Raw genomic sequence first — 26,997 nt, 5'->3', positions numbered from 1 at the left:
GGACCATCAGGCTTGGGGTAACATATTTTAGATCACTTTTATCTGGTAGAACTCACTAAGAAAAATGCCTACTTATATCTGTGTCAATGAACAGAAAGCAATCTTCCTAAATTTTACAGAGAGTTTTTAATCTTCGAAATCCAGGAAAACCCAAGTGTTTTAGTTGGTTTCTCACCCACAAGTGTCAGGGTTCAAAAAAATTATCAATTATGATTGTAGAGATATTTAAAGTTTCTTATCCTTGAATGATATTCAAATATTCATCTGTGGCCCCATTCTTTTTTTCCTTACATATTATTGCTGTAGAAAATTAGATTGTATTAGAAGGTTATGATGGTGACAAGTTTTTAGAATTTAGGATTTAGAAACTTATGAGGCCATGTGGGGTATTTAGGAACGCCTAAAAATATACCCTATATTGTGTTTAACACATTTGTTTGCCTCAAACTATTTTTTCCCAGAATCAAAAAGAAGTTGTTTCAGGTGACAGTGTTGTACAACAAACTACTTGATAACAGCCTCTTCCTATGCGTGCAGTTTCTGTGGTTTAGCAATTTACAAAGAGCAACGCAGAAATCACTTGCCTCTGATCCACGATATTCCGGAGCCTGAATGGGAAGAACTGAAAGCTGAGTGGAGCACAACCAGGACCTGCTGGTTTGTGTTGCCCAGTGCCTCATGTGCGCTGCAGCCCGTGGAAGAGTGGCGACCGAGACCCTACAATACACAGAGTGTTCACTGGGTGCCCTTCACAGAAAAGGGTTGCTGATCTCTGAGTTAGGGGCTTAGGAAACTTGCATAACGCCAGTGTACGGTATTGATATTCTTTAGAAGAGGAAATGGAGGAAGTGAAGGTAACTAGGTTATTCCCACTCAATATGCTCATGATGTTGAATATGTATTCATCTCACAGTAACTAAAAAGGTTGAATACACTTCACAAGGAGGCTAGATTAGGAGAGGGGTTCTAGAATAAAAGTAAAAAGGGTTTTTTTATAGCTTACTTTAAGCAAGAATTCAAATCTTCCTAAACAAAGACATTTGAGTCCCACAGTTTCTCATTCAAAACAAGTCAAGCCTTTTCATTTTCTTATCGTTGCTAGGAAACATTAGGCAACAATCAGAATCATCTGGGAGAGACTGGTGCTATTTATCAGACTAGTATTTTTTTCCCTTAGCTAAAGCCAGGTCATTTAAAATTTTTGTATCATAATTACTCTCACACTATATTTTTCCCTCTATGATTTTGCCAAAATGAGGAATTTATAAAAATATTCAAGACTGATTGTTCTGAGCAAAACAGTCAATGTCTTAGTTTTTATTATATAATTAATTGGATGGGTTTGTGAACTTGTCGTGGCACTTTCTGAAATGTGTGGTATCCTAATGCCCTTTTAATTGCCATACTGTTCCTTTATAAAAATAAATTAACTTAGCTTAGGTGTTACAGAAAAACCGGAGAAGAACCAAGCAACGCTTAGAGAGACAGAGTTACATTTATTAGTATCACGCACGGGCCCAGAGGAAAATGTCTCTCAAATTCTGGGTGAAATCACACAGGAAGTTTCCTGTATTTATACCATTCCACCCTCTTTGTCTCCCAAATATGGGGTTTTCTGGTTCCTTTTGCAAGTTCTTAAAGGGCCCTATGTACTGGGCCCTCAACCAAAGGCTTGGCCTGATGCCAGCACTGATAACTTTGTCTGGGAAGGTTTAATGGCCTCTCTGAAATGGGAGTAGTCTTATTGTCCTTATTATTTAAGCCAGCAAATATTTACAGAAGCCAGAAATAGCAGGGTTAAAATTTCAAACAGCAGTTTTTATGTAAGATGGATGCTTCATAGGTGTAGAAAATGCATAACTGAAGCAAAATGCAGGCTTCCAATATATCATCTTGAAGTTAGTACATGTCACAATTTTTAAAAATAATACTAATAAAACTAATTTTTGAGGTATATTAGATCCCATTGGTTCTGGCCTCTATGTTGCTGATCCTTCAATAGTTGGTATGTTAGAAATCTTAGTTTCAGACAATAGAATCCACTGTAAATAACTTCATAAGATAGAGGTGTATTGAGGAGCACAGAGAGCTTAAAGAAACATTTGGAGGCATTCTAAGACAGAGACTTCAGGCAAGGTTGCTGCTGTCTCCCTGCCAGAGCAAGTTCCTCCTTGAACCCTGCTCACTGTGCTAACTGTTGGGAACTCAGTTCCTTCATTCTGCTCCACACACCAACTGTTGGATCAGAGCCCCTCTGCCAGGGGCTGGACCTTCTTCAATGCCAGGTGTTAGACAGAGAAGCCATGTGAAGTTGTAGGTGTGTAAGAAAGTCTTTATTATAGAAGCCAGTGGCCATGTAGCCATTGCTAACAAGGGGCCATTAGACAAAACAGTTCTTCATAGCGGATCCATACAGGTAGCTGCACACCAGCTAGTTAACAATACATCTTTCCTACATCGCAGCAGCAGCCTCTGTGCCCACAGTCATTCTCTGAGCAGCCATGCACTGCCTATAGAGCCACAGCCTCACATAGCAGTTACTGCTGAGCCCTCTTAGCCTTAGCAGCCTCAGTAACATACTTTAATACTACTTAGACAAAAGAGGCTTCCAGCCAAATAGTGACATCAATCTTTTGGGTTATAGAAGGGCACGGCTGCACAGTGTCTGCATCCTTGCACCTGCGTGCAGCATCTTAGACTTGAATACTTTGATTAAGAGTCCCACCCTCAGAGTGGCCTTGGGCATCCGGCATACTCTAGACAGGGCCCCACTCTCCCCCAGGATCAGGAAGCTTTCAGTCAGGGAGCTTCTGGTCAGCTACAGTCTCCAGACCTGCGCTCTCTCTTTCATCCTCAGGGAGCTACAAGAACAGGAAGCCAGAACCACCCTTACTGGAAGCAGTACCAGTGCTTTTTCTGTCCTGATCAGATTGTTATGGAATTTGGGATTTGTCTCCCCAGTGGCTGGATCTATCTAGACCCATTCCAGCAAAAAAATAAAATAAAATAAAATGCTGTTGGTTCAGCTTGCTGTCTTATAGTACTCAGTTCTGAATTACATCATATATATATATATATATATATATATATATTTGATTAGTAGAAGACAAACCAAAATCATCTGGTACCTAAAAGCAAGAAGTAAGGGAGGCTGAGCAGTGCTTTTGTTTTGAATTTTACATTTAGGTTGCAAGACTAAACACGGCAAATTATCAAAATGTGGAAAGTTGTGTTCCAAAGAAATGACATATATACATCCTTATTGGAGATAATAGGATGTTGGGTTAAGTTGTGGTTAGACAAATAAATTCTGGTGTCACCTATTCAGAGCAGAACTAGGAGAATACCATAAAAAATTAGTCATCAATATTGCAACCAAGTCACTATGAGACCTGTCCCTTTAATTTTTGTTATCATTGAAATGTAAATTAAAATAATTTCTTGAACAAAAACCTTCAACATTCAGTTTTTACTGGTTTCAGCATTACAAAGACAGTTGAATATACATATTGAGTGGTTTAGGAAAGCACATAGTGATGACAATTTTTTTAATTTAACTTGATATTAGACTATTGTAACTAGATGCAGCAACAAGTAAACAAACACACAGAAAAACAATCTCCAAAACTTTTTGCCTACAGAAGAGCTAAACAAAATTCTGCTCAATAATTATTATTCTATCACCAAATTACCACATACTTTGTCAAGTGGTTTTGGTGGCAAAAGTGGAAAAAGATGGAGTTCTCTAGCTCCTCTCATCCTGTATTCCCTTCCTTTACTCATTAACAGCAGATACCCAAATGCTCTCACTAATCCCACTGCAAAAAATTGTCTTCCTCCACTACCTGCCCTGGTTCCCCAGAATGCTCTAAACCAGAGCTGTTCGCCAAAACCGGTTTGGCTCAGTGGATAGAGCGTCGGCCTGCGGACTGAAGGGTCCTGGGTTCGATTCCGGTCAAGGGCATGTACCTGGGTTGTGGGCACATCCCCAGTAGGAGATGTGCAGGAGGCAGCTGATGATGTTTCTCTCTCATTGATGTTTCTAACTCTCTATCTCTCTCCCTTGCTCTCTGTAAAAAATCAATAAAATATATTTAAAAATAAATAAATAAATAAAATAAAATAAAATAAACCAGAGCTGTTCAATAGAACTTTCTATGATGATGGAATGATGACAGTGTTCTATATTCTGTGCTGCCCGATATGTTAGCCAGTAGCACCATGTATCTATTGAATACTTGAAATGTAGGTAGAGTGACTAAAGAACTGACTTTTAAAATTTTACTTTAATTAAGTTAAATTTAAATGAAAATAGTCACGTGGGACTAGGGGCTGTCACACTGAATGGAACAGCTCCAAATTTTTATCTCCTCTTTGCCTCAATTATAAATATAGGATGTCCTCAAAAATATATATTCACACTTTGACAGCTGAAATAGGCCAATTTTGAAAATGAAATGTATTTTAACGAATACTGCTGTTATAATTATTCAAAGTGTGTTTATACATTTTTGGAACAGCCTGTTTTTCTGTTTTCTGAAGAGGATTGTAAATTAATCTCGGATATGGGTATCTAAGAAAATAATCCATGTTTACTATTTTACATTGAAGCACTAATAAGTGCATCTGCATTAACCCCGAAAAAGCTACATTTATGTTTAGAAATAGAAAGATTTTTTATTTGATCAATAATATATGTTATTTAAGCCTCTCTGTGCTGAAACCCACTCTGAGTACTGGGACTATGGCAGAGAATGAAGTACAGAGATAAAAAATAAACTATTAAGCCTATAATAGGAAAGTAATGATTAGTCCCGCAAAGAAATATAATACAGGGTGATTTCATAAAGGTCATCATAGGGAGAATATTTGTAAATCCAAATATATATAAAATCAAAGTATGTGTCTAATTGATATCAAGCAGAGTGTAAAAATATTTTAACCCTTACTAGTTCTACCTAATATATACTACAAAAGACTCCTACTTATTGCAATGATGCAGGTTAAATTATCCTGAAAATCTGCAACAAAACACCCCAAAATACAGATAAATAATACATAAATTACACACACACACACACACACACACACACACACACACACACACATTAAACATAGGTGGGCTTAAAATAATGGATATCTTCAGAAGTCAAGGTGTTAGCCAAAACTTGAGTTCTTTTAAGAAAATTTTGGCTGCCATGAGGCACTTCCTATAGACAGAGTCCCTGAAGTCTGGTCTTCATGGTCATTGTCATGATGTATGCCCCCATCAACATGGGGAAAGTGATGAAGTCTTGTTCCATACATGAAGGGACATGAACTCTGAGACTCCAGTACAAAGTTAACGCTCATGAAAGGCAATAGCCTCCTTGAGTGGAAAATCATTACAGGACAAGCAGTTAGAAAATCTGTATCTGCCTTGGCTCTGGGTATAGGGAATCAAAATTTCCCCTTAGAATGTACGATTATGGTGTCAGTCTTATGTGCATTTAGGACCTGAATTTAAATTATATGCATCATCCAAAACTTAAAGTGAAGCAAATGGCACAAAGTTAAATCTGCTCTTGAAGATCACAGTCTCAACAGAGATCTAGATAAAATTCTAGTGAATATAAGCAAAAGAAGCCAGTCAAAGAAAGACAAATATCACATGATCTCACTTATATGTGGAATCTAATGGACACAATAAACTGACAAACAAAATAGAGCCAGAGTAATGGAAGCATGCAACATGAGGATTCTCAGAGGGAAGGAAAAGGGGGAGGGTGGGCAGAAAGAAATTAACCAAAGAACGTATATGCATATATGATAACCCATGAATGCAGACAACAGTGGTGAAGGCCTGGGGAAGGGGCAGGAGTCGGGAGGAGAGGGCCAATTGGGAGTAAAAAGATGGGGGGGAAGGCTTCTGTAAAACTTTAAACAATAAAGATAAATTTTAAACTTATTTCCCAAATTTGAAAAAAAAGAAAATTAAACACACACACATAGAAGAAAGCCACGCATCAAAAGTAAAAATAATTTAAAATGTAAATATGAGAATCAGATACATAAATACTTTATAAATTTATATTATCAGATATAAAATATTAAAAAGTATGCCAAGTATAATTAAAGAAATAAAAGTGGTCATTGAAAATGTAAATAAGAAATAAAATCGATGAAAACAATAAGGCCTGCTTTAAAAAGAACCAAATAGAACTTTTAGGAATTCTTGAATAGTTCCAGAAAAAAATATATTGGGATTTTGATTTGAGAGTGCATTCAATATATTGAAAGCCTGTGGTGACTGCCATCTCAAATCTCCCCACAGATAAGCAAAAATTTCTTACTAGAGAACCTTCTGATTAGTTTTATTCCAAGATATATTTTGGACCTGGGCAAAAGTACTAATGGGATCCCTTTCCAATAGTATTTTTTAATTGGTCATGTACAGAAAAGGCATTGATTTTTTTGGTTGCTATTCTGCCATTATAAACTTATTTCTTCTAATGCTTTTGCAATTGATTCTGTTAGTCAATCAAAACAACTAGAAACAATGATAGTTTTGTTGTTTCTCATTTCCAGTTCATAGTTCATTTTGTTTCTTGTCTTACACTGCCTAGAAAATCCATAACAGTGTTGAACAATAGCACTGATTGTGGCCATCTAACTATATCTTCCTCCTAAATTTATGGGAATATTTATAACTTTTCATTCACAAATTTAACTTTGGAAGAATATTTCTAGTACAGGGTTCAGCAAACCCCTGGGCCATATCCCAGTAGCTGGCTTTTATAAATAAATGTTTGATAGAACACAGCCATGCCCACACTTATCTACATATTGCCTATGGCTGCTCTCATGCTACCACATTGGGCAAATAAGTACAAACAGAAAAGCTAAAAATATTTTAATATCTGGCCATTTACAAAATATTTGGCTCAATATAAATGCACAGAGGTGGGCAAAAGTAGGTTTACAATTGTGAGTACACAAAATACAGTTAATAAAGCTATTGTAATAATCATAACCTACATGTGCTTTTCCATATGAACAACTGTAAATCTACTCTTCTGACTCTTGTATATACCATCCTACATAATAAAAGCCCAGCAACTCAATGGCGGAATGACCAGAACAACCAGTCAACCAGTAGCTATAAAACATACTGACCACCAGGGGCCAGATGCTCAATGCAGGAGCTGCCCCTGGTGGTCAGTGTGCTACCACAGTGGAAGCACCGCTCAGCTGACTGGGATGAGCGGTGCTCCCACAGCAGGCTGATCCATGCAGGCCACATCCCACCACACCAGTGCACGAATCCCATGCACCGGGCCTCTAGTATATATATATATATACTAGAGGACCGGTGCATAAAAATTTGTGTACTCGCAGGGGGTCCCTCAGCCTGGCCTGTGCCCTCTCACAGTCTGGGACCCCTCAGGGATGTCCACCTGCTGGCTTAGGCCTGCTCCCCAGGGGATTGGGCCTAAGCTGGCTGTCAGACAGTCCTCTGTCAGCCCGGGAGCCCTCGGGGAATGTCCACTTGCCAACAGGGAGCAGGCCTAAGCTGAAGTTGGACATCCTTAGTGCTGCTAAGGAGGCAGGAGAGGCTCCTGCCACCACCGCTGTGCTGGCAGCCGTCAGCCTGGCTTATGGCTGAGCAGAGCTCCCCCTGTGGGAGCACACTAACCACTAGGAGACAACTCCTGCATTGAGCGTCTGCCCCCTGGTGGTCAGTGTGTGTCATAGTGACCAGTCATTCCCAGTCATTCTGCTGTTAGGGTCAATTTGCATATTACCTTTTTATTATATAGGATAGAGGCCTGGTGCATGGGTGGGCGCTGATGGCTGTTTGCAGGCTGGCCACAGCCCCTTCAGGGTGGGGGTCATCCCGCTGGGGTGGCAGGCCAGCCTGGATGAGGGGCTTATGCCGTTTTCAGGCTGGCCATGCACCCAGGCAACCCAAGCACCCAACCTCTCCTTTTTTTTCTGGGATTTATTTATCTTCTATAATTGAAACTTTGTAGCCTTGAGCGGAGCCGGGGGCTGGCCAGGGCAGGCAGAAAGCTTGGCTTCCTCCATCACCGGGGGCAACCCAAGACTCCTGCTTGCTCCAGCTCTGTGGCCGCCGCCATCTTAGTTGGGTTAATTTGCATACTCGCTCCTGATTAGCTGGTGGGCGTGGCTTGTGGGTGTAGCAGAGCAGCAGAGTGATGGAGTGATGGTTAATTTGCATATTTCTCTTTTATTAGTGTGTATATATATACACATATATATATACATATTTAGTTGCCTGAATGTTTATATTTGTAATTTCTTTATAAAGAGATTTTTTTAAATTTTTTTATTATGAGCTTTTAAATAAATGCTGAACTAAATCAAATACATATTTTCAACTATTAAGATCATATATGCTTTATTATTTAATATTTTACTGTAACATTTTAATATAATTATGTTGAAGTATCATTTTATCACTGATATAATCTCAATTTGTTCATGATATTGTGTTTTTAATACACTGATAATTTTAATTTAAAAGTATTGTATTTGGGGTATTTGCACCTCTATACATAACATTATTTTATATATTTTGCATGCTATTTCTTTATCTAATTGTAATATCATCATACTTATCTCCAGGGGATAATAGAAAAAATGTGACTAGTAAAATTGTGAATAGTAAAATTGTCACAATAAATGTTTTACTCTGGAAGGTTTGATTAAAAAATAATTCTAAAATTATGTAATCCAACTCCTTTTTTACAGTATTGTTTATGCTTATTTTTTTATTTATACCAACATATTTGGCCTATTAGCATGTTCTATGGCCTGGTTTGGGTCATTCTATTTTTTATGGTTGAAGGTCAGCAAATCTTCGGGAGCCAGAATGTCTGGAGGTCGGAATCTGCTTCCTTTGAAGTTAGTTCCTAGAATTTTTAAGCAAACTGGTTGTTTGTCTGCAGTTATATATTAGTTAGCAGGTCATCATTTACAGAAATAATGTGAAAAGAATGGTGGGGTGCACTATAACAAGGCCAAGTTATTTTATCCCAAGCTTTCGGTTGGCAATTCCTAATTTTATCCAGTGAATCCACTTTTTATCTTCTACCAGGAACAAGTTACAGAGATTTGTCCTGGACTCTGCACAGATGTAGAAGCTTTTGTGCCTGAATCCACTCCTACTCTTTGAAGCATCAGGTTTCAACCACAGCTTAACATGGTACGGTCTCTAATTTTCAAGTTTAATCTTTGGAAAGCCCCTTTTCTTGTACTTTAATTAGGCTATGTTTTTTGTGTGTGTTTTTGTTTTTCATTTAAAAGATTCAATATACTATTGTTAATGCTTGCAATGGAATGTAGAAGTTTCAAAATGTTCAATTCACATTTCATTAAAATGTATATACTTAACAGGTAAAGAAGCTGAAATGGGAGCAAATAATGTGATTTTCCTGTAAACAAATATGAAATATGACACAAACATATCTATGTGAATATAAATTATATTAAAGATTGATACCATTTATTTTTCTTCCTTACCTCACGTTTCTCTGTAAACAAATGTACCTCTAATCTAGGGGCGAACGTCACCTCAGTGAGCAGGCTACATGGTGAAACTCTGAGTAGTTAGTGAAAATGAATAAAGGATAGTTTTCTCACCTCAAATTATCTACATACAGCCATAGCCAGTTATGCTCACTGGTTAGCGTGTCAGCCCACGGACTGAAGGGTCACAGGTTTGATTTCAGTCAAGGGCATGTACCTTGGCTGCAGGCTGATCCCAGGCCCGATTGGGGTGCTTGTGGGAGGCAACCAATCGATGTGTCTCTCTCACATGGATGTTTCTCTCTCTGTGTGTCTCTCCCCATCCTTCCACTCTCTCTAAAAATCAATGGGAAAAAAAATCCTCAGGTGAGTATTAACAACAACAAAAGTATCCACATTAACTTACTGAGAAGTAACTCTCAAAAAGCCTCAGTGGGTGCTGGTGTTGACTTGGGTCTTGAAGTAATTGCTGATATTGTAGGATCACAGTTAAGCACATCAAAATAACAGTCTCTTGGTTAGTAGCTGGAAAGCCCTGTAAAAATAAAACACACTGTATTGTGAAATGTTTTCTGAATTTTACATATGTTTCTCGATTTTGCTTGCTTATTACCCTAAGGTTATAGTTTTGGCAGTAGGAGGTCTAACTAGTTTAATATCTTTAGTGTACATTTTAACTATCTGAATCAAGCATGTTTTAATATCATTCTGTCAAGATAACAACTGATTTTCATTTAGATTATTTTTTGAGATAAAGCACAACATTAAATCAATGGAAGAAACAGTTGTGGCCTCCAGCTGTGGTATATTATTAGATTTTTAACACATCAAATGAGGGGAAATGTAGAGCCTCATTTCTTTGTGCTGTGTTTTTTTTTTAAAAAAAGATGTTAATCACCAATTGCCTCTGGCAATGAATGGATGTGGCTTTCCCTTGCCTCCTCCAAAAATGCTTAACAGTGCCTAACACAGAAGTAACTCCAGTTATTCCATAAAAGCAACCTTCAATAATATGCTGAATCCTCCTGCCCAAGTAGTTCAATTTAACTTTGCAGTTTTTATGTTGATTATCTTTTCTATTTTAGTATCTCATAGCATATAATCTCAGGTAATAAAAGTCCTTGGTAACCAGTTGAGACCTGCGAGAACGCTAGGCTTTTTCCCTAAATCTTGCCCTTAAAAATAAGAAGTATTCGTTTCACATCGTATGTGGTTTTTACTGCACTCTATCCTTTACTCGTGTAAAGCAATTTCTTTAGTTACATAACTTCTGAAAGTAAGTGATTAACAGTTGCTATGCAGCCTTTCAAAGAGCATGAGAGGAGCTTGCTCTGAGAGCAGCTGAGTGGACAGGGTCTCTGGCCTGCACGACGACCAGCTGACCATAGGACACTCCTAGAGGCTTTATTTTCAACGCTCCACCCAGGAACGGGCTCAGGCATAAGTAACAAGTGAAGCCCCTTAGACCCAAGGAGAGGGTTCAAGTTAATTATGTTTTTCTGAACCCCTGAACCTAACCTATTTATTTCTGAATTTTGAATTTTCTTGCTACATTAGGACTAACTGGAGGTTTCAGAGAAACAAGTCTGACCATAGCCAAATACACACAAATTTCATATCTAACTATATCTACATGTCTATATAATAAGCATGATAATTGTATAGTAATGCAATACTGCTTCTACTATTTTTGAGTGAATCTCTCTCTCTCTCTGTTTTACTCTTCCTTTCTTTCCCACACACATTTACATATATTAAAGACATTGTCACTGTAATTATAGATGTCTATTTTCTTTACATTTCTTAAGTTCTTAAAAGTCAAATTGCTACACCTTTTCAATAGAATTTATCTTTTATCAATCATAAACATCTCTCCATGTTCCATTAAATTATTTTTAACTTATATTTTCTTTTGCCAATACTGATAGTTTCCCTCCCTTTTTATTTTGTCACTTTTTGTGTGGTGAATTGTAAATCTTTTTAATTCCAAGTTTTTATATCTTTTGATTTTTTGCCATGTTTCTCATAAACAGCTAGATTTTATTTTTATTTTCCCCAACCTTTGTATTATAGTAATAACAATGACAGCTAACATTATTGTTTTCTTACTGTGGCCAGGAGGTATTCAAACTGCTTTTAAGCCTATGTGGCTTGGTGGTTGAGCATTGACCCATGCACCAGGAAGTCACTATTCATTTCCTGGTCACAGCACATGCCCAGATTGCAAGCTCAATCCCCAATAGGGGCTGTGCAGGAGGCAGCCAATCAATGATTCTCTCTCATCATTGATGTCTCTCTCTCTCTCTCTCTCTCTCTCTCTCTCTCTCTCCTTTTCTCTCTCTGAAATTAATTAGAACATATTTTTTTAAAAGTGCTTTCAATATAGTAAGATTGAATCCCCAGAACAATATTAAGAGACTAGTGGCCCCATGCATGGATTCATGCACATTGAAAGGAAATCAATTAGAAGAAATATTTTAATATCACTATTCACCCTTTCTCTATAATAGAAGTGTCAGAGATGAAAGAAAATTAGTAAAATGTATATAAAATAATACATAAATTTATTACTAAAAAAACAATAACAACATGATATAACAATAACAAAGACATGGTATAAAAACAACAAAATCATGATATAAAAACAACAAAACCATGATATTACAACAACATTGATAGAAACAATGACTGATAAAGTGATTAAACTTATTCTAATATCTCCCTGTATACCACATTAAGAGTAAAAACACTTTCAGAGGGCTTGACTAATTTCCCTTATGATTAAGTATTTACAACTTTAACTTCAACGTCACAAGCTCTTTGAAGTCAAGAGAAAGCAACTTATAACTGACCATGTCCAAAAACAGGTTCAGGTAGGAATATTCCTACTCTGACTAGAGTTTGTCCTTGTGGTTTATTAATAGTCATCACAAATGCTGGCATCACGGGAAACTATCTTCGAATTAATTTAAATGGGAGGCCAGTGTCAGATGGGGACAAATCAATTCTTGGAATGAGAACAACCTCTCCTTCCACAGATCCTGTTAATACTTCAGCTTTGATTATGTTAGGTTGCAATCTTTTGATAATAAATCTAATACCATTACAAAGACTCCATTTACTATTAAGATTTCTCAGTAGCATGATTGTACCTACTTTCAATTTTAATTTATGACATGACATTCCCAAAGGAGTAATACTATGAAGAAATTTGATGTGAGCTTTATATGTATCATGCATGCACGAGTCAACATTTATTTTTAAATTGCCAGTGCACGTCATATGTACCGTCAGTCGGGTGGTCAGATGGATGTACGGTCAGTCACTTAGCCATATATATATATATATATATATATATATATATATATATATATATAGTTTTTAATCCCACTTCGCACGTTGTTTAACCCTTTTCCATCTGCTGAAGAGAGCACTGAAATTCAACTGTCTGGCTCCCAGGCAGCTCGTTACCCTGAACTCCATATTTTTGTCGTTGTTGTTTTTGCCCATAGACATTTAATGGGGAGTGAGAGAAAACATGTCAGTGAATATTAATGTCACTGACATTCTAATTGATAGTGTTTATTAGAATATGCTTAGCAACATGCTATGGCATAGAAGTTGTAGCCCTTGTTTCAGGGCACTTTAGGAAGTTAGGGCTGGAATACGTACCAATACAACAAAGAGAACTTTGTGAAAGTTTAGATGAAAGCTAAATTATTTTGTACACACTAGGCATACTAGAAACTCAGAGAGGATAGAGGCAGCATAAATAGCTTTATTTTAGGTCAGTTTAATAACAGGCATATATTTAATGTACAGTGAACCTGATACACATTTTTCTTTGCTATGCTACATAGTTACATATTTTCACTAGAATAATTTAGGAGTATATATGCATTAATAGATATAGAAATATACAGAGATGTTAATGGGGAAGCAGACTATACTTTTTTCTCTCAGTAGCAACTATGATCTAAACACATATGTTGACTTGTTTAGTCATCATACATATCCTGGAGGAAGATAACTAAAAGGATATGGAATAGCCCAGCCGGCATAGCTCAGTGGTTGAGCATTGACCTATGAACCAGGAGGTCAGGGTTCCATTCCTGATCCAGGCATATGCCCTGGTGGGAGGTGTACAGGAGGTAGTCAATTAATGATTTTATCTCATTATTGATGTTTCTGTCTCTTTCTCTCACTCCCTGACTCTCTGAAATCAACTTTAAAAAGAAATAAAAATAAAAGGATATGGAACAAATACTTATTAACTACTTTTGTGCCAGGTGGTACCATTTTATTAATTTATATAATTCATGAATATATGCTATATATTACATATATATATTTTTTGTTGTTGTTGTTTAATAATAGTCACTGAATCCTCCATTGTGCATCTGACAAAAGTATAGATAATGGGGATGCATCAGTGAAGAAAATATTTAAGAACCATCTTCTCATAGATGTTATATTAGGGGAGCAGAAGTACTAGGCAATTTAATCCTTATAACAAGCCAGTAAATATTATCCTCAATTTACAGATGATAAAACTTATATGCAACAGGCTTGGGACCAATTTCAGAGTAGTAACTGATAAGCCACAGAGTCACACAATGCCACAACCTTCCCAGCAGGCTTCAGGATCTAAAGGAGGGGCCAAGACACAAATGAAAATGCTATACAAGAAATATGAATTTAGAAGGCATGGGGGCCAGGTGGAGACCTCTTTCTTGAAGAGGCACCCCTGAGCCTGGGTCCCATCTGCTTTTTATTCAGTTTTAGATACACAACATAATTTCTCTACCATAACTCTAAAGCCTGGGATCTTTTCACTGTTCACTATTGCTGCTTTCCACAGAGGATGAGCCTCTTAAATATAGTGATAGAATATGCATATTTGGGTAGCAAAAACCACCTTCAGCTTCTCTATAACTTACAAGATAATAAAAATCCAACATTAGGTAAATTAATTTTAAAGAATTTTTGCTTGATGTACTCAGTGGATGACCAAACTAACCAATCTTCAATCCTGTTTTTAAATACATGATTTCTTTTTTTCTATTATTTATTTCCTCTCATGTCTGTTATACACATACACACAAAGCCAAAAGTATTCAATTTTTCTGTCTTTTGGTCACATGCCAAATAAAATTTCAGCAGCAACTGTATTAGCCAATACTGTAATTGCATCATTCATTTCACTAATCTCAAAATATTTTGTTTTGTTTACACTAAAAGCATGGAAAGATGGATAAAACTTTTCATTAATTATTGTTTTAAAATGGACTTTAACAGAATTGATTTTTACTACAACAACCCTGATCAAAAGAAAAAAATTAAGTTTCAGTAGAACTGGGTAGAAATATCATCATACATTTTAAAAAGATCACAAGAGGCCAGCAGATAGAATGACTTGGGTTACTGAGCCTGAGCAGACAATTCCAGAACCAATTATTTAGGTCACAGCCCTCATTAGCATAGCAATACATTCATTTTCTCAATGTTACACTGTTTGGAGCCTTCCATTTTCTTAGTTATAAATGCATTAAAAATATCCCATTGAAGTGATACTTTCCTGGACACTTTTCAAACCAAATAGCAGATATTATATTCCAACTAGAGGCTTAATGCACAAATTCATGCACGGGTGGGTCCCTTGGCCTGGCTAGAGATCAGAGCCCATGGGGGGAGCTGGCCAGGGGGAGGGAATGTGGGAGGTTGGCTGGCCAGCACCCCAATTGGGGCTGATGGGGGGGCCGGCCAGCAGGAGGGAGGGACCATGGGAAGTTGGCCAGCCATGGGAGGTTGGCTGTGGGAGCACACTGACCACTAGGGGGCAGCTCCTGCATTGAGCATCTGCCTTCTGGTGGTTAGTGTGTATCATAGCAACCGGTCGACCGGTTGTTCAGTCATTCAGTCATTTAGGCTTTTATATATACATATATATATTGGAAAATTCTTAGTATGCAAGGAATTATGTGAAAGGTAATAAAGTTATGAGTAGATTTAGTCTTGGTCTCAACAGTCCAAGGGTCACCTCCAACAAACTCAGCTTTGTTAAAACCTGAAGCAACTTCTGTGGTGGCCCTGCAATGATGCCTAGCATGTTTAAATCACTGTGAAATTTAAACTGGGTGCAATCAATTTTCTAAGGAATGACAACCATCTGTCTGGAATAAAAGATGATGCACCTTCAGTAATCTTTAGCTACGCTTTGTTTAAATCCTAATTTACATAAAAAGACTGGGTGCAACCATAACAAAATATTCTTTGAGTTTTAAACTGAAAGTGGGAAAGTAATAACTTACACAAATTAATTTTAATGAAAATGTTCACACAGTCAAAAATGATGAATATTACTTAAAAATATTCAGTCTCATATCTAAAAATTTCTTCAAAACTGTGTTGCCGTCAAACATGACAAATATTTTCAAGACCCTTTTATATTCCCATTGGATCTAAATACTCTTTTCCTCCCTAGAGGCAATCACTACTATAAAAGTGATTTGTGTCTTTGCAGTAAATGTTTTCATAGTATATTACATTTGTATATGTTCATAAACAAATTTACTGTTGTTGTGCATGCCATTAAATCTACATTAAATCTATCATGCTCCATATATCATTCTGAATCTCTCCTATGTATTCCAACACAAGGTATTTCCTACTTATTAGTTACTTGGGTTTACTCTGTGGCTTTACATCTATGAATATATTATAATACATGATAGATTCTCCTGTTGATCAACATATTGGTCAGCTGTTTGTGATTGCAAATAATTCTGCACTTAGATCATCATCTTCTAGTACATGCCAAAAGGCTCTGTATGTTATATTCTAAAGTGACATTTCTGTTTATCTGCAAATCAGCTTCATATTGCAAAAATTTTCTCCAATTAGATTGTACCAATTTAAACTATTAGCAGTTTCTGTGAGTTCGCATTTCCCTGAATCCTTGCCCACTTTTGATCGGTCTTTAATTGTTCCATATTGTTTTTAGAATTAAATTATTAAATTCTATGGAAATTCTTGTAAGGGCTGTAATTAAAATGACTGAAATTTTAGCTCAATTTGTGGAAAAATGTCTTTATAGCATTGAAACTTTGAATTCAAGTATATATGTTTCATAATTATTTAGATCTCCTCCCATGCCCTTAGTAGCACTTTTTTAAACAAAGGGAAAACACTGGGGGTTGGCAGTGACTCTTTGACTCAATCTAAATGTAGAGTGAACAATGAGATGGGCCCTGACCACTTTCTTAGAAAACTACCAAGTCTAGGGTGTGTAATTATTTTCATTGAAATCACAGTTTTACGCCTTGAGTCATCTTTCAAACTCAGCCAGCATGTCCTGTGGGGTGAGGCTTTGGGGTGAAATGTGTAGTGGTTGGGAGTCTGTCAATAATAAAATGAACTGAGAAAGTTTGACTTCTGTTTAACTCCAAACTGACAATCCCCACCATGAATGTGTCCATGAAAATTTTAATCTGAAAAAAAAATCTAATATTTTAAAAGTTTCATAGAAATTTTATTTAGCTACACAAGTCACTTAAACATCATTTTTATGCTGTATAGCTTGTACTCAATGAAGTGATAGTAGTCATTTCCTACTGGTAAGACTGTTAATATGATTAATCTTTGATTACTAATTTAGGTTGTATTTTTTTAATTAAATATTTCAAAATGCTTAGTCCTTGTAGAAGAAAAAATAATAAATGAGTGTGTGATGATAAAATACATTGGCAGCCTCTGTACTAGATATCCTCTAGACCAGTGTCTGTTTCAGGCTTGATACTCTATCTACAACTTAGTGAGTAATGGTAGGGTCCTAAACTGGGAAACAAGCTATAGGAAGTAATTTTCACAGACTGGCTCTCTTTGCTCTGTCCCATGACCACAGTCATTCATTCTAATGGCTAACTACAGGTGCTTCAAAATGGACAGCACAGGAGGTGATATGATTATACACAACATGATCTTGTTAAAAGATTGTAATTTGTTATAGTTTACTTATGAGTTTGAGCATTAGGTGTGTGATAGAAAAAGAGCTTGACTTTTTTTACTTGGTGACTTTCAATTAAATATCATTTTTAAAGAGGTGCTTTGAGAACTAATACATGGTAGAAACCAGAGAAAAAAATACAATTCCCCACCATCAAGATGTAACCACTGTTAAAAGCTGGTATATTTCTGTCAGGTCTGTAACTGTGAGAGGATTGTAAAAATAAGTATTAATATTAATTCTTTAATTTAACAAATATTTGTGGAGTGCAAATTCTAGGCCAGGCACAGTTCTAGATATTGGAGATACTGTGAAAACCAATACTTCCCTGTCCATGTCCAGCTTACATTGTAGTAAGAGACAGAAAAGCAAGATAAGCACTAACTGAATGATGTGTTAGAGATAAGAACTAAATAGAAACATAAAAAGATGAAGGGGAATTTGGGAAGGAAAGGGTGTAATTTGAGATAGTGTTGCCAGAGAAGTCCTCAATGGGAATGTAATTTTGCATTAATCATTGACATAAGTCAAATTCTTAATCTGAAGTTCTCGATGATGTGCCCTTGCTTCAGAAAGGATTGAACTTTTGCTTCTGTCAGAAGTCCTCATAACCTCCATACATTTCACAATCGGAGCTGATATGCAGTTGGGCTTTAGTTTTTATTAGTTTCCCAAGCTCCATTTTGCCCTATCCCTTCATTGCCATTCTTCAAAGTCTTCCAACTAAATCTGGGATTTTACCCAGGACGCTCTTGGTGGATCCTGAACTGTAATTGTTGTTCCTTGAGCCACGAGTCTGTAAAGTCTCTGCTCAGCCTCTCAGTCTCTTTCACACACAACTTGTGCATCAGCAAACATTCAAGAGACTATCGGGCTCATTGTCTCCGCATCCCTTTTAACGGGATCTTGGGCCTTATAAGTGCTCCGTGCCTCTGTAGCTTCTTAATTCCTCCAATCAAATTCCATTTTGTCCAAGATTTCTACTTATTATGTGCAGAGTGTGCATTGCACTAAGATCCTCTGCCATCAACAGAGATAGAAATAAACCCTTTCCTTTTCAGTCTATAACTTAATCCTATCCTGTAGTTGGGCCTGGTTTTTCCTCCTCTCAAGACACATGTCCAGTCTTCCCTAGAATTAAAATATTGTAGGGCTGGAAAAGACAATTGCTTTTACTACATGAGATGTGGGGATAGAGATAAGGACCTGAGGATTTAAATTATTCTTATATAAACACTCAACTCTCTCACACATTTTACCATTTGTAGAATATAGTCTTAAAAACGAGGCCATTTTAAAAATAATACATTTATTTAAGATAATACATTTGGATGGACTATAAAACATGTCCAATCGTGATCGGTCTTGCTGGAAGCCGGTCCATCCTTGCTGCTTGACACAGTGGCTGCAGGGAAGAAACATCTGCACAGCATATGCTTCCAGGGACCTGGCGTATATGACATACTGTTCTTAATATGTTTGCTTCCCTTCTTGGCGATATGTGTTTTAACTAAGGTCACCTCTCCGAGAAAGGTTGTTCCCCCAGGTAGGAATGTTTCCCTGAAGTTAGGGAGGGAATAAAACCCCTTAACTAAGTGCCAGGCGGGTAGTTAATCACTTTAACTGCGAACAATCACGCTTAAGCTACATAATCTTTACTCCCTGGAATGGAGATAAGAAACGCCCTAACCTTTGGAATAGAAATTGATAGGATTAAAATCAACTGGTATAAATGCAGATGTAACAAGACGATAAAACACAGAACTTTGAGGCAGCGGTACTGTGCGGGCCTAAGCAAGTCTTTTGGACAGAGCTGCCACTCTCCGGTCTAATGTCGGAAACCAGTGAGGAGCAGCTCATGGAGACAATGGGCGCCACTGAGAACCGGCACAAGGCCGCCCGGGTAGGCGAGTCGCTGGCCGGGCTGGGCAGCGTGGCCGAGGGGAGTGCTGGAGGCGGGAGCGGGGCACCTCCGGCCAGCAACCAGAACGGCACTGAGGGGGACAAGATCAACGCCAGCAAGGAAGAGGAGGATGCAGGAAAAATGTTTGTTGGTCACCTAAGCTGGGATACCAGCACAAAGGACCTAAAGGATTATTTTACCAAATTTGGAGAGGTCGTTGACTGTACCATAAAAACGGATCCCAACACTGGCCGGTCCAAAGGATTTGGGTTTATTCTCTTCAAAGATGCAGCTAGTGTGGAGAAGGTCCTCGACCAGAAGGAGCACAGGCTGGATGGCCGTGTCATCGACCCCAAAAAGGCGATGGCCATGAAGAAGGAGCCTGTAAAGAAAATTTTTGTGGGGGGTCTGAATCCTGAAGCCACTGAGGAGAAAATCAGAGAGTACTTTGGCGAGTTTGGGGAGATCGAGGCCGTTGATCTTCCAATGGATCCAAAGTCAAACAAACGACGAGGTTTTGTTTTCATCACCTTTAAAGAGGAAGAACCTGTGAAGAAGGTCCTAGAGAAAAAGTTCCACACCATCAGTGGAAGTAAGTGTGAAATCGAGGTGGCTCTGGCCAGAAAAGTCTATCAACAGCAGCAGAGTGGCTCTGGGGGCCGTGGAAACCGCAACAGAAGGAACCGAGGCCGTGGTGGTGGCGGTGGAAGTGGAGGAGGTCAGAGTCAGAGTTTTAATCAGGGCTACGGCAACTACTGGAACCAGGGCTACGGCAACTACTGGAACCAGGGCTACGGCTACCAGCAGGGCTACGGGCCCTCGCCCTATGGCTATTATGGCTACGGCCCCGGATACGACTACAGTCAGGGTAGTATGAATTACGGAAAGAGCCAGCGACGTGGTGGCCATCAGAATAACTACAAGCCATACTGAGGCTTCGCAAGAGCGCCCGTCTGACTGCACACGCTTTGTTTGGATATTGAGTAAACACAAACAATTATGTACCAAATTTCACTTGGCATACTTTCTATGGCCTGTCCCACGTGCATCTTATTTAAAATTTTAAATAAAATTTCCCCCCTGGAAATCACTCTCTTGGTTACTATTCCCAGAGCTCTAGTTGTTTTAGGCCGCGTGTGGTGTCTCAGAGGCCAGAGCGGCTTTGTGGGCTGATTTTATTACCGGGTGACCCCGAACCAGGTGGGAGGGTCAGTTTCCTCTGCCGCTCTGCATCCTGGACCTGTGGACCCTGGTTGTAAAAAAGTCTATCTTAGGAAACCAGTGTCACCTTTTTTCACCTTTTAATTTTATATTATTTGTGTCATACATTTCCTGTAATGGAAGGGTCAATTTTACTGTACTTTTTGGTACCTTTTGGGAATCTAATGTATTGTAAGGTATTTTACACGTGTCCTGATTTTGCCACGACCTGGATATTGAAGCTATCCAAGCTTTTGAAATAAAAATGTAAAAACCCCTTAAAAAAAAATAAAACACAGAACTTGGCTGGAGAACCTGGCTAGGCTGCTGATCAACTGAACGCTGTCTCCGTGTCATTCCTTCTTCACCGACTCCGTCCACTCCTTTGGGAACCCCTGGACCTGCTGGGGTTGGACCCCAACACGGTCTGCAAATGAATGTGTTTATCCCTTACATCACACAGAAGCTGAGAAGCTGCACATTTTATTAACCCCAGGACATGGCACTACTGGGACCAAAAATGTGCACTACTTGACTCACACTTTGTTTCTAAGTCAATTGCGATTATATTGTATTTCGTCAGAGAGAAGATGCCCCCAACTATTAGAAATATTATTATTTTATTAATTGCTAAGAAAGAAAATACTTCTTATAAAACTTTTGCATGTCATCAATTTTAAGAGGCATCTTAAATTCAGATAAATTAAAACTTTAACATTTATGAAAAATTGTAAGACAAAGAAATAAACCACGTAGAGCCAGATTCACCCTTTCATTATCAATGAAGCTGTTTTTAGAAGTGTGTTACATTTGGGATGATAACTTCTTCGTACTGAACCCCAGAAATAGCAGACGTCACCCAGCAGAGCTTAGCACTGCAGGACTCCCCATGCAGCAGTCCTGTATCATAGATGGGGAAAGAGAATATACCGTACACTCCTTACAGGCAGGTGAGTTGTAAGAGGAAGAAGAAAGAAATGAGTTGTGCTCTACACCTAATTTTTTTTTCTCCCAAACTTACCAAACAGATGTCACTTCACCTCTTTCAGGATACAAGCAGAGAGGCAGATGGTTGTGTCTGAGTCCTCCTGAGCAAAAGGATTGTGAATCATGAGGTGGTAGGGAGGAAATACCCCTCTGAACAGATAGGTACAATGATTAAAAGTAGAAATTCAGTTTTTCTCCTTGTAGTTCTGCTCCAGTAATGATGGTCTCAATTCAGTCCTGGGATGTTTATTAGAAACAATATTCCAAGGCATTCCAAGATTATTCTGTATGAGAAGGAGTAAAATTCAAGTGATGGGAGGAATCTATGAAGGATATAAAGTGTAGAATGTGAGAAAGAAAAGATATATCTCTCTCACCTTAATAGGAAATTATCTCCCCCAAAAGGGGAGATGACTGAGACAGGGTAACACTGATCCCTGAGCACAAAACCAGAAACTCCATCTGCTCTCCTAAGAGGCTTACACTGCCCGGGAGCAGTTGACACAATCCTCTTGTCTCATTTTCCAGATGCTACCGATCACCTGTCCATAAGAAAAACACTGACTCACAGGCACCAGAGAACTGGAGAGCAGAGGCAGAAACCTGGCTGAGATGACATTTCCCTGCTGCATTGCTTTGTGTTCCTCTCTTATGTGCATTAGCCTCTCCCCATTGGCCTTAGACCCCAAGTGCTTCTTGTACCCACATGTCTCCTCATGGAGTTTGATGTTTGTTTGGGGACATCTAGTTTCCACTGACTGTGGCTGGCTCCTATATCACTTTGAATCCTAAAGGGCAATATAAATAAGGTTTTCATATGAATTGGAAACTAGTATAGGCTTTAGAGCTTATAGAGGAGAGTTTAGTCCTCATCCACAATCATATGTAAAAGGAAGTTGTCAGCCGCTAGAGACCTCTGAGATTCCTTCTTACTTTTTCATTCTTTTCTGAGTTTTTCCCCCCTTTTGTGTTGTATCATGAATATTATTGCAGAACTTCATATTAAACACTATATCAAACACAAATAAGCAACCATCCCAATTTTTTCCACTGTGCTCAAATCCCTAGGAACTTGAAATTAATTTGCAATATTAAAACAAAAAGCATGGACCCTCAAAAACAATGTATTCAAAATTCTTGTAAATAGTAAGAGATACCGCATAATAACGTATAATTGTTTATCAAATAAAGATCACAGAATCTTTTCTATAGGACTTTTAGAAAAATTATCTATGGTGGCTGGAGAGGCAGGGAAATATTTCAGACAGGAGAAAACTTCAAACAGCCATTGAAATATGAGTATGAATTAGGAAGCTAGAGTAGGTGGAGAGCCTGATGAGGGAATCTCACAGGCTGAGGACCAAGAATGTTGTCCTTTTCTTCATCTAACTAAGATCAGCACCTCTTCTGTAACCTGCCTTCTTAGTTTTATGTCTCATTTCCCCCCATTTCCTAAGTATTAGAAGCTGGGCATGTTACTTGACCTTCATGCATTTCAGTTTCCTCTATGAAAGGAATAACTGGACATCCCTTATAGGGTTAATATAAAGACTAAATTAATTCATCCAAGAAAAGTGCTGAAAATGATGGTTTTTAGAGTGATAAACTCAATCAGGCATGGTTATTATTAAACTTATACTGTTCACTGGTTAACTTCTAGTTATCATTCAGAGCCAAGTTCAAGCATCAATTCTTAAATTAAACTTAATCCAATTAACTGGTTTCAATTTTAGCATTTATTACTTCTGTTTTTACATATATTTATGATTACTTGATCAATATCTTTCTTCCCTTCTTGATCTTAGGCCAATAACAGGAATTGAATCTAATTTCTGCTCAAAAATATTTTCTCAGTTTATTCACAGTGAAACACAAAATCCCAATAATGTCAATAAAGCCTTATATAGGGTGTCCCAAAATTCACACAAGATTTGAATTTTGCGTGAGCATTAACAACAACAGCAACAAAAAATAAAAGCCTAATTTTACTTGGTTTATTGAATTAGATTCTAATATCTGCTGCCCTTTGATTTCAATCCCTTCAATTTGATAAGCATTACCAAGTACCAATTATGGCCCAGGAGCAGGGACAATAAAGACCAATGTATGTTCCAGCAAAGCTGTGGAGGCTATTTACCTGATATGCTATTCCATACATAACCCTATACTGTATCCTTTATGAATCAATAAAAAATTTACAATTTTGAATTATAAACCTGTGTTTTCTATCAAAATTACTTCTTGCATGAATTTTGGGACACCTGGCCTATACAAACAATTTGTCACCTCCTGCACACCTGTTACACCTCATCTCCACTATGCTCATTCCTGCTTCTTCCACTGAAGCATAAAGGGTGCTTGAATATATCAGGCACATTTGTACCACAGGGCTTTCCTACTGGATTCTCTCTCACCTGCAAATGCTCCTCCCCAAGGTCCCTAAAGTCTTCACTCCTTCATCGCCTCAGAAATTTGTTCAAATATTACTTTCTGAGGCTAGCCTTCAACTAGTCACCTTATTTTAAAAATACAAGCTAAAAAACTTCCTATATCCCTTTCACACTTTATTTTTTTTCTATGATATTTATCTCTATCTAATGTAGTAGATGCTTAATTAATTATTGTGTGTCTGCTCAGTCTTCCTCATTAGATTGCATAAATCATGGCAACAAGAGAGTTTGTCTTCTTATTGTATTCCTGGGATCTAAAGTGTATCTAATATATGTTAGGCGTTTAATAAATATTTAGAGAACTATGGAAGATACTGCTGCATGAGTGAGGTAAATAATAGTTCTATAGGTCTTAAAGATTCTTTCATGAATTGAAAAATTGAATGATTTGAATTGAATACATGAATTGAATGAATTGAAGATTTGAAACAATTCAATAAATAAACTGACTTAAAGAACATGAAGGATTCAGATATAATAAAATATGAAAGGCCATTTATTATAGTAAAAGTAAAAAGAGGAAATTAGAGACAGATATCTAGATATGAGCTGCAATATGTTTTTAGCACAACGCTAGGCAAAGGTATTAACATTTCCAAGTTTTATATCCTCATTATTTGTCTTAGAAATAAAATTAGCAAGTAAATGTCAAAGCACTCCACGTTTTACTAGCAGTAACAAACAAAAGTATCCAGGACCTATAGACAACTTAAGAAATTATTTTGGAGCCCATCTTCCTATTAAGTATTAACTGGAAAGACAAAAAGAATACTACATGAAACTTGAGAAGAATAGAAAGTAAAATATAATAAGAAAATGAATCAGTTATCACTGGGTGGACTTTGTTGGTAGTGCAAGATTAGGAGGCTAGCACAGTACCTAATTCTAGAGAACAGAGACTAGTGCTAGATTCATTCCAGACCATGATGCCTTCAAGTGAAAAAAAAATTTTTTTAAAGAAACAAATAAATGGCAACATAATATACATAATATATACTATTTTAATGGATTGAAATACTCAAGATTATTAGCATGTCAATTCTCCACATAATTATCTAAACATTAAAAACATTGCCATTCAAAATGCCAGAAGGATGTTTTAAAGATATTGAGGAGCAGATTATAAAATTTACTGTAAATACAAAGAAACTAGAATAGCCCAAGCAGAGTGAAATAAAAAATTAAAGCTGCACAAAATACTTCAATATTTAATATAAAACTACAGTAATTAAGACAGTGTTATAAATGAAAGGCATGGCACATAGATCAATGGGACAGCATAGAGATACTTGAAATAGACCATGATATCTATGTGGCCATACTGAAATAAATGATTGAACAAATTATTAAATGGTTGGGAAGAGATAAATCTTCCATGAAGAAAAATTCAAAATAATTCATGTAGATACTCTGACCTCCAGAAGAAGAGCATAATTTCCCACTTCTTAGGTGTCAGCTGTGCACAGTGACTTCCTTCTACAGTATACAATGTAGAAAGGCAGAGTGTGGGGAGAAACATTTTACTTTGGAAAAAAATGACAGGTGATCAAAGTTAACATCAATACCTCTGGATCATGTTGATACTACCTTTGATATGAGTTGGTGAAAATAGCACTTTACCTCTGTGGTCTTCCTTCCCCAAATTTATAAGCTCATCATAGGCCTAACATCAGACAAATGAATTTTGTCTGTAGAGGTGTATTTTATAAAAATTCCTAACCAGTACTCCCAAATCTGCTAAGATCATCAATTAAAAGAAAACTTTCAGAGACTAAGGAAGATATGACAACCAAATGTAAGGTGCTATCATTGGATGGGATCCTATAAAAGAAAAACAACAGCTAAAAACTAAGGAAATCTTAAAGTGTTAACTTAGTTAATAATAATACATAAATATTGGTTCATTGATCATAACACATGTGTACCATACTAATGTAAAATGTTGATATGAGAGGATACTGGGTGAGGGACAAAGGGAGTTCTTAATATTACCTTCTCAATTTTCCTCCATATCAAAAACTGATCTTAAAAATAAATGCTATTTTTAAAATAAAAGCCAAAGGTAACAATAGACAATACCCAAAATATATATAGGTGGCAATTAAGCACCTGAAAAGATTCTTACTATCATGAATTATTAAGAAAATACAAATTAAAAGCTCAGTGAGATCTTACTACTTACCTATTAGAATTGCAGAGAGACAGAGACAGAGAACGGAAAAAAGGGGGGATAGAGAGAAAAGAAAAGTCAAAGCAAGGGAAGGAAAGGGAAGGAAAAAGAATATATATTTTTTAATTGATAGCACCACAAACTAGGGAGCTATTGGAGCAGCTGGACTTCATACATTGTTAGTGAGAAGGCAAAATGGCTCAGCCAGTCTGGATGTTTGCAATTTCCTATAAAATTAAAAATACATTTGCCTTATGATTCAGCACTGAGTTCTAGCTATTGACCAAAAATATATGAAAACTTATTTTTGCATGTGTGTTTTATAACATCTTCATGCATACAGTTGACCCTCCTCCATATCCCCAGCTCAGCTTTCTCATCTGTGGATTCAACCAACTACAGATGCTTTATACATTGTCCTATACCAGTGATGGCGAACCTATGACACGCGTGTCAGAGGTGACACGCGAACTCATTTTTTTGGTTAATTTTTCTTTGTTAAATGTCATTTAAATATATAAAATAAATATAAAAATAAGTCTTTATTTTACTGTAGCTTAAAATATCAAAAAATGTCTATGTGTGACACGGCACCAGAGTTAAGTTAGGGTTTTTCAAAATGCTGACACGCCGAGCTCAAAAGGTTCACCATCACTGTCCTATACCATTTTATATAAGAGGTTTGAACATACTTGAATTTTGGTATTTTGGGGGTGTCCTGGGAATAATACCCTATAGATACCAAACAATG

At 37.3% G+C, this 26,997-nt stretch overlaps 1 protein-coding gene across 2 annotated transcripts; it reads left to right on the top strand.

Annotated features, from left to right (window-relative positions):
• Positions 1–19,367: 19,367 nt before the first annotated feature.
• Positions 19,368–20,373, top strand: LOC102416906 (heterogeneous nuclear ribonucleoprotein A/B-like). 2 transcript variants are annotated; one of them, XM_023763525.1, is made up of 2 exons: positions 19,368–20,154; positions 20,302–20,373. In XM_023763525.1, exons 1-2 carry the CDS (start codon positions 19,368–19,370, stop codon positions 20,370–20,372), a joined length of 858 nt encoding a protein of 285 aa, XP_023619293.1. In that variant the 3' UTR covers position 20,373. The 2 variants fall into 2 exon arrangements, with proteins under 2 accessions (XP_023619293.1, XP_023619292.1); XM_023763524.1 differs by having other exon boundaries at positions 19,368–20,373.
• The last annotated feature ends 6,624 nt before the right edge of the window (positions 20,374–26,997 follow it).

This window comes from Myotis lucifugus, unplaced genomic scaffold (assembly GCF_000147115.1).
Source record: "Myotis lucifugus unplaced genomic scaffold, Myoluc2.0 scaffold_290, whole genome shotgun sequence".
NCBI lineage: Eukaryota > Metazoa > Chordata > Mammalia > Chiroptera > Vespertilionidae > Myotis > Myotis lucifugus.
This window is presented reverse-complemented; position numbering and strand designations above follow the sequence as displayed.

Bases quoted from the DNA above. Each gene is read 5' to 3' on its own strand.
- LOC102416906 (XM_023763524.1), top strand. From the start codon at position 19,368: ATGTCGGAAACCAGTGAGGAGCAGCTCATGGAGACAATGGGCGCCACT.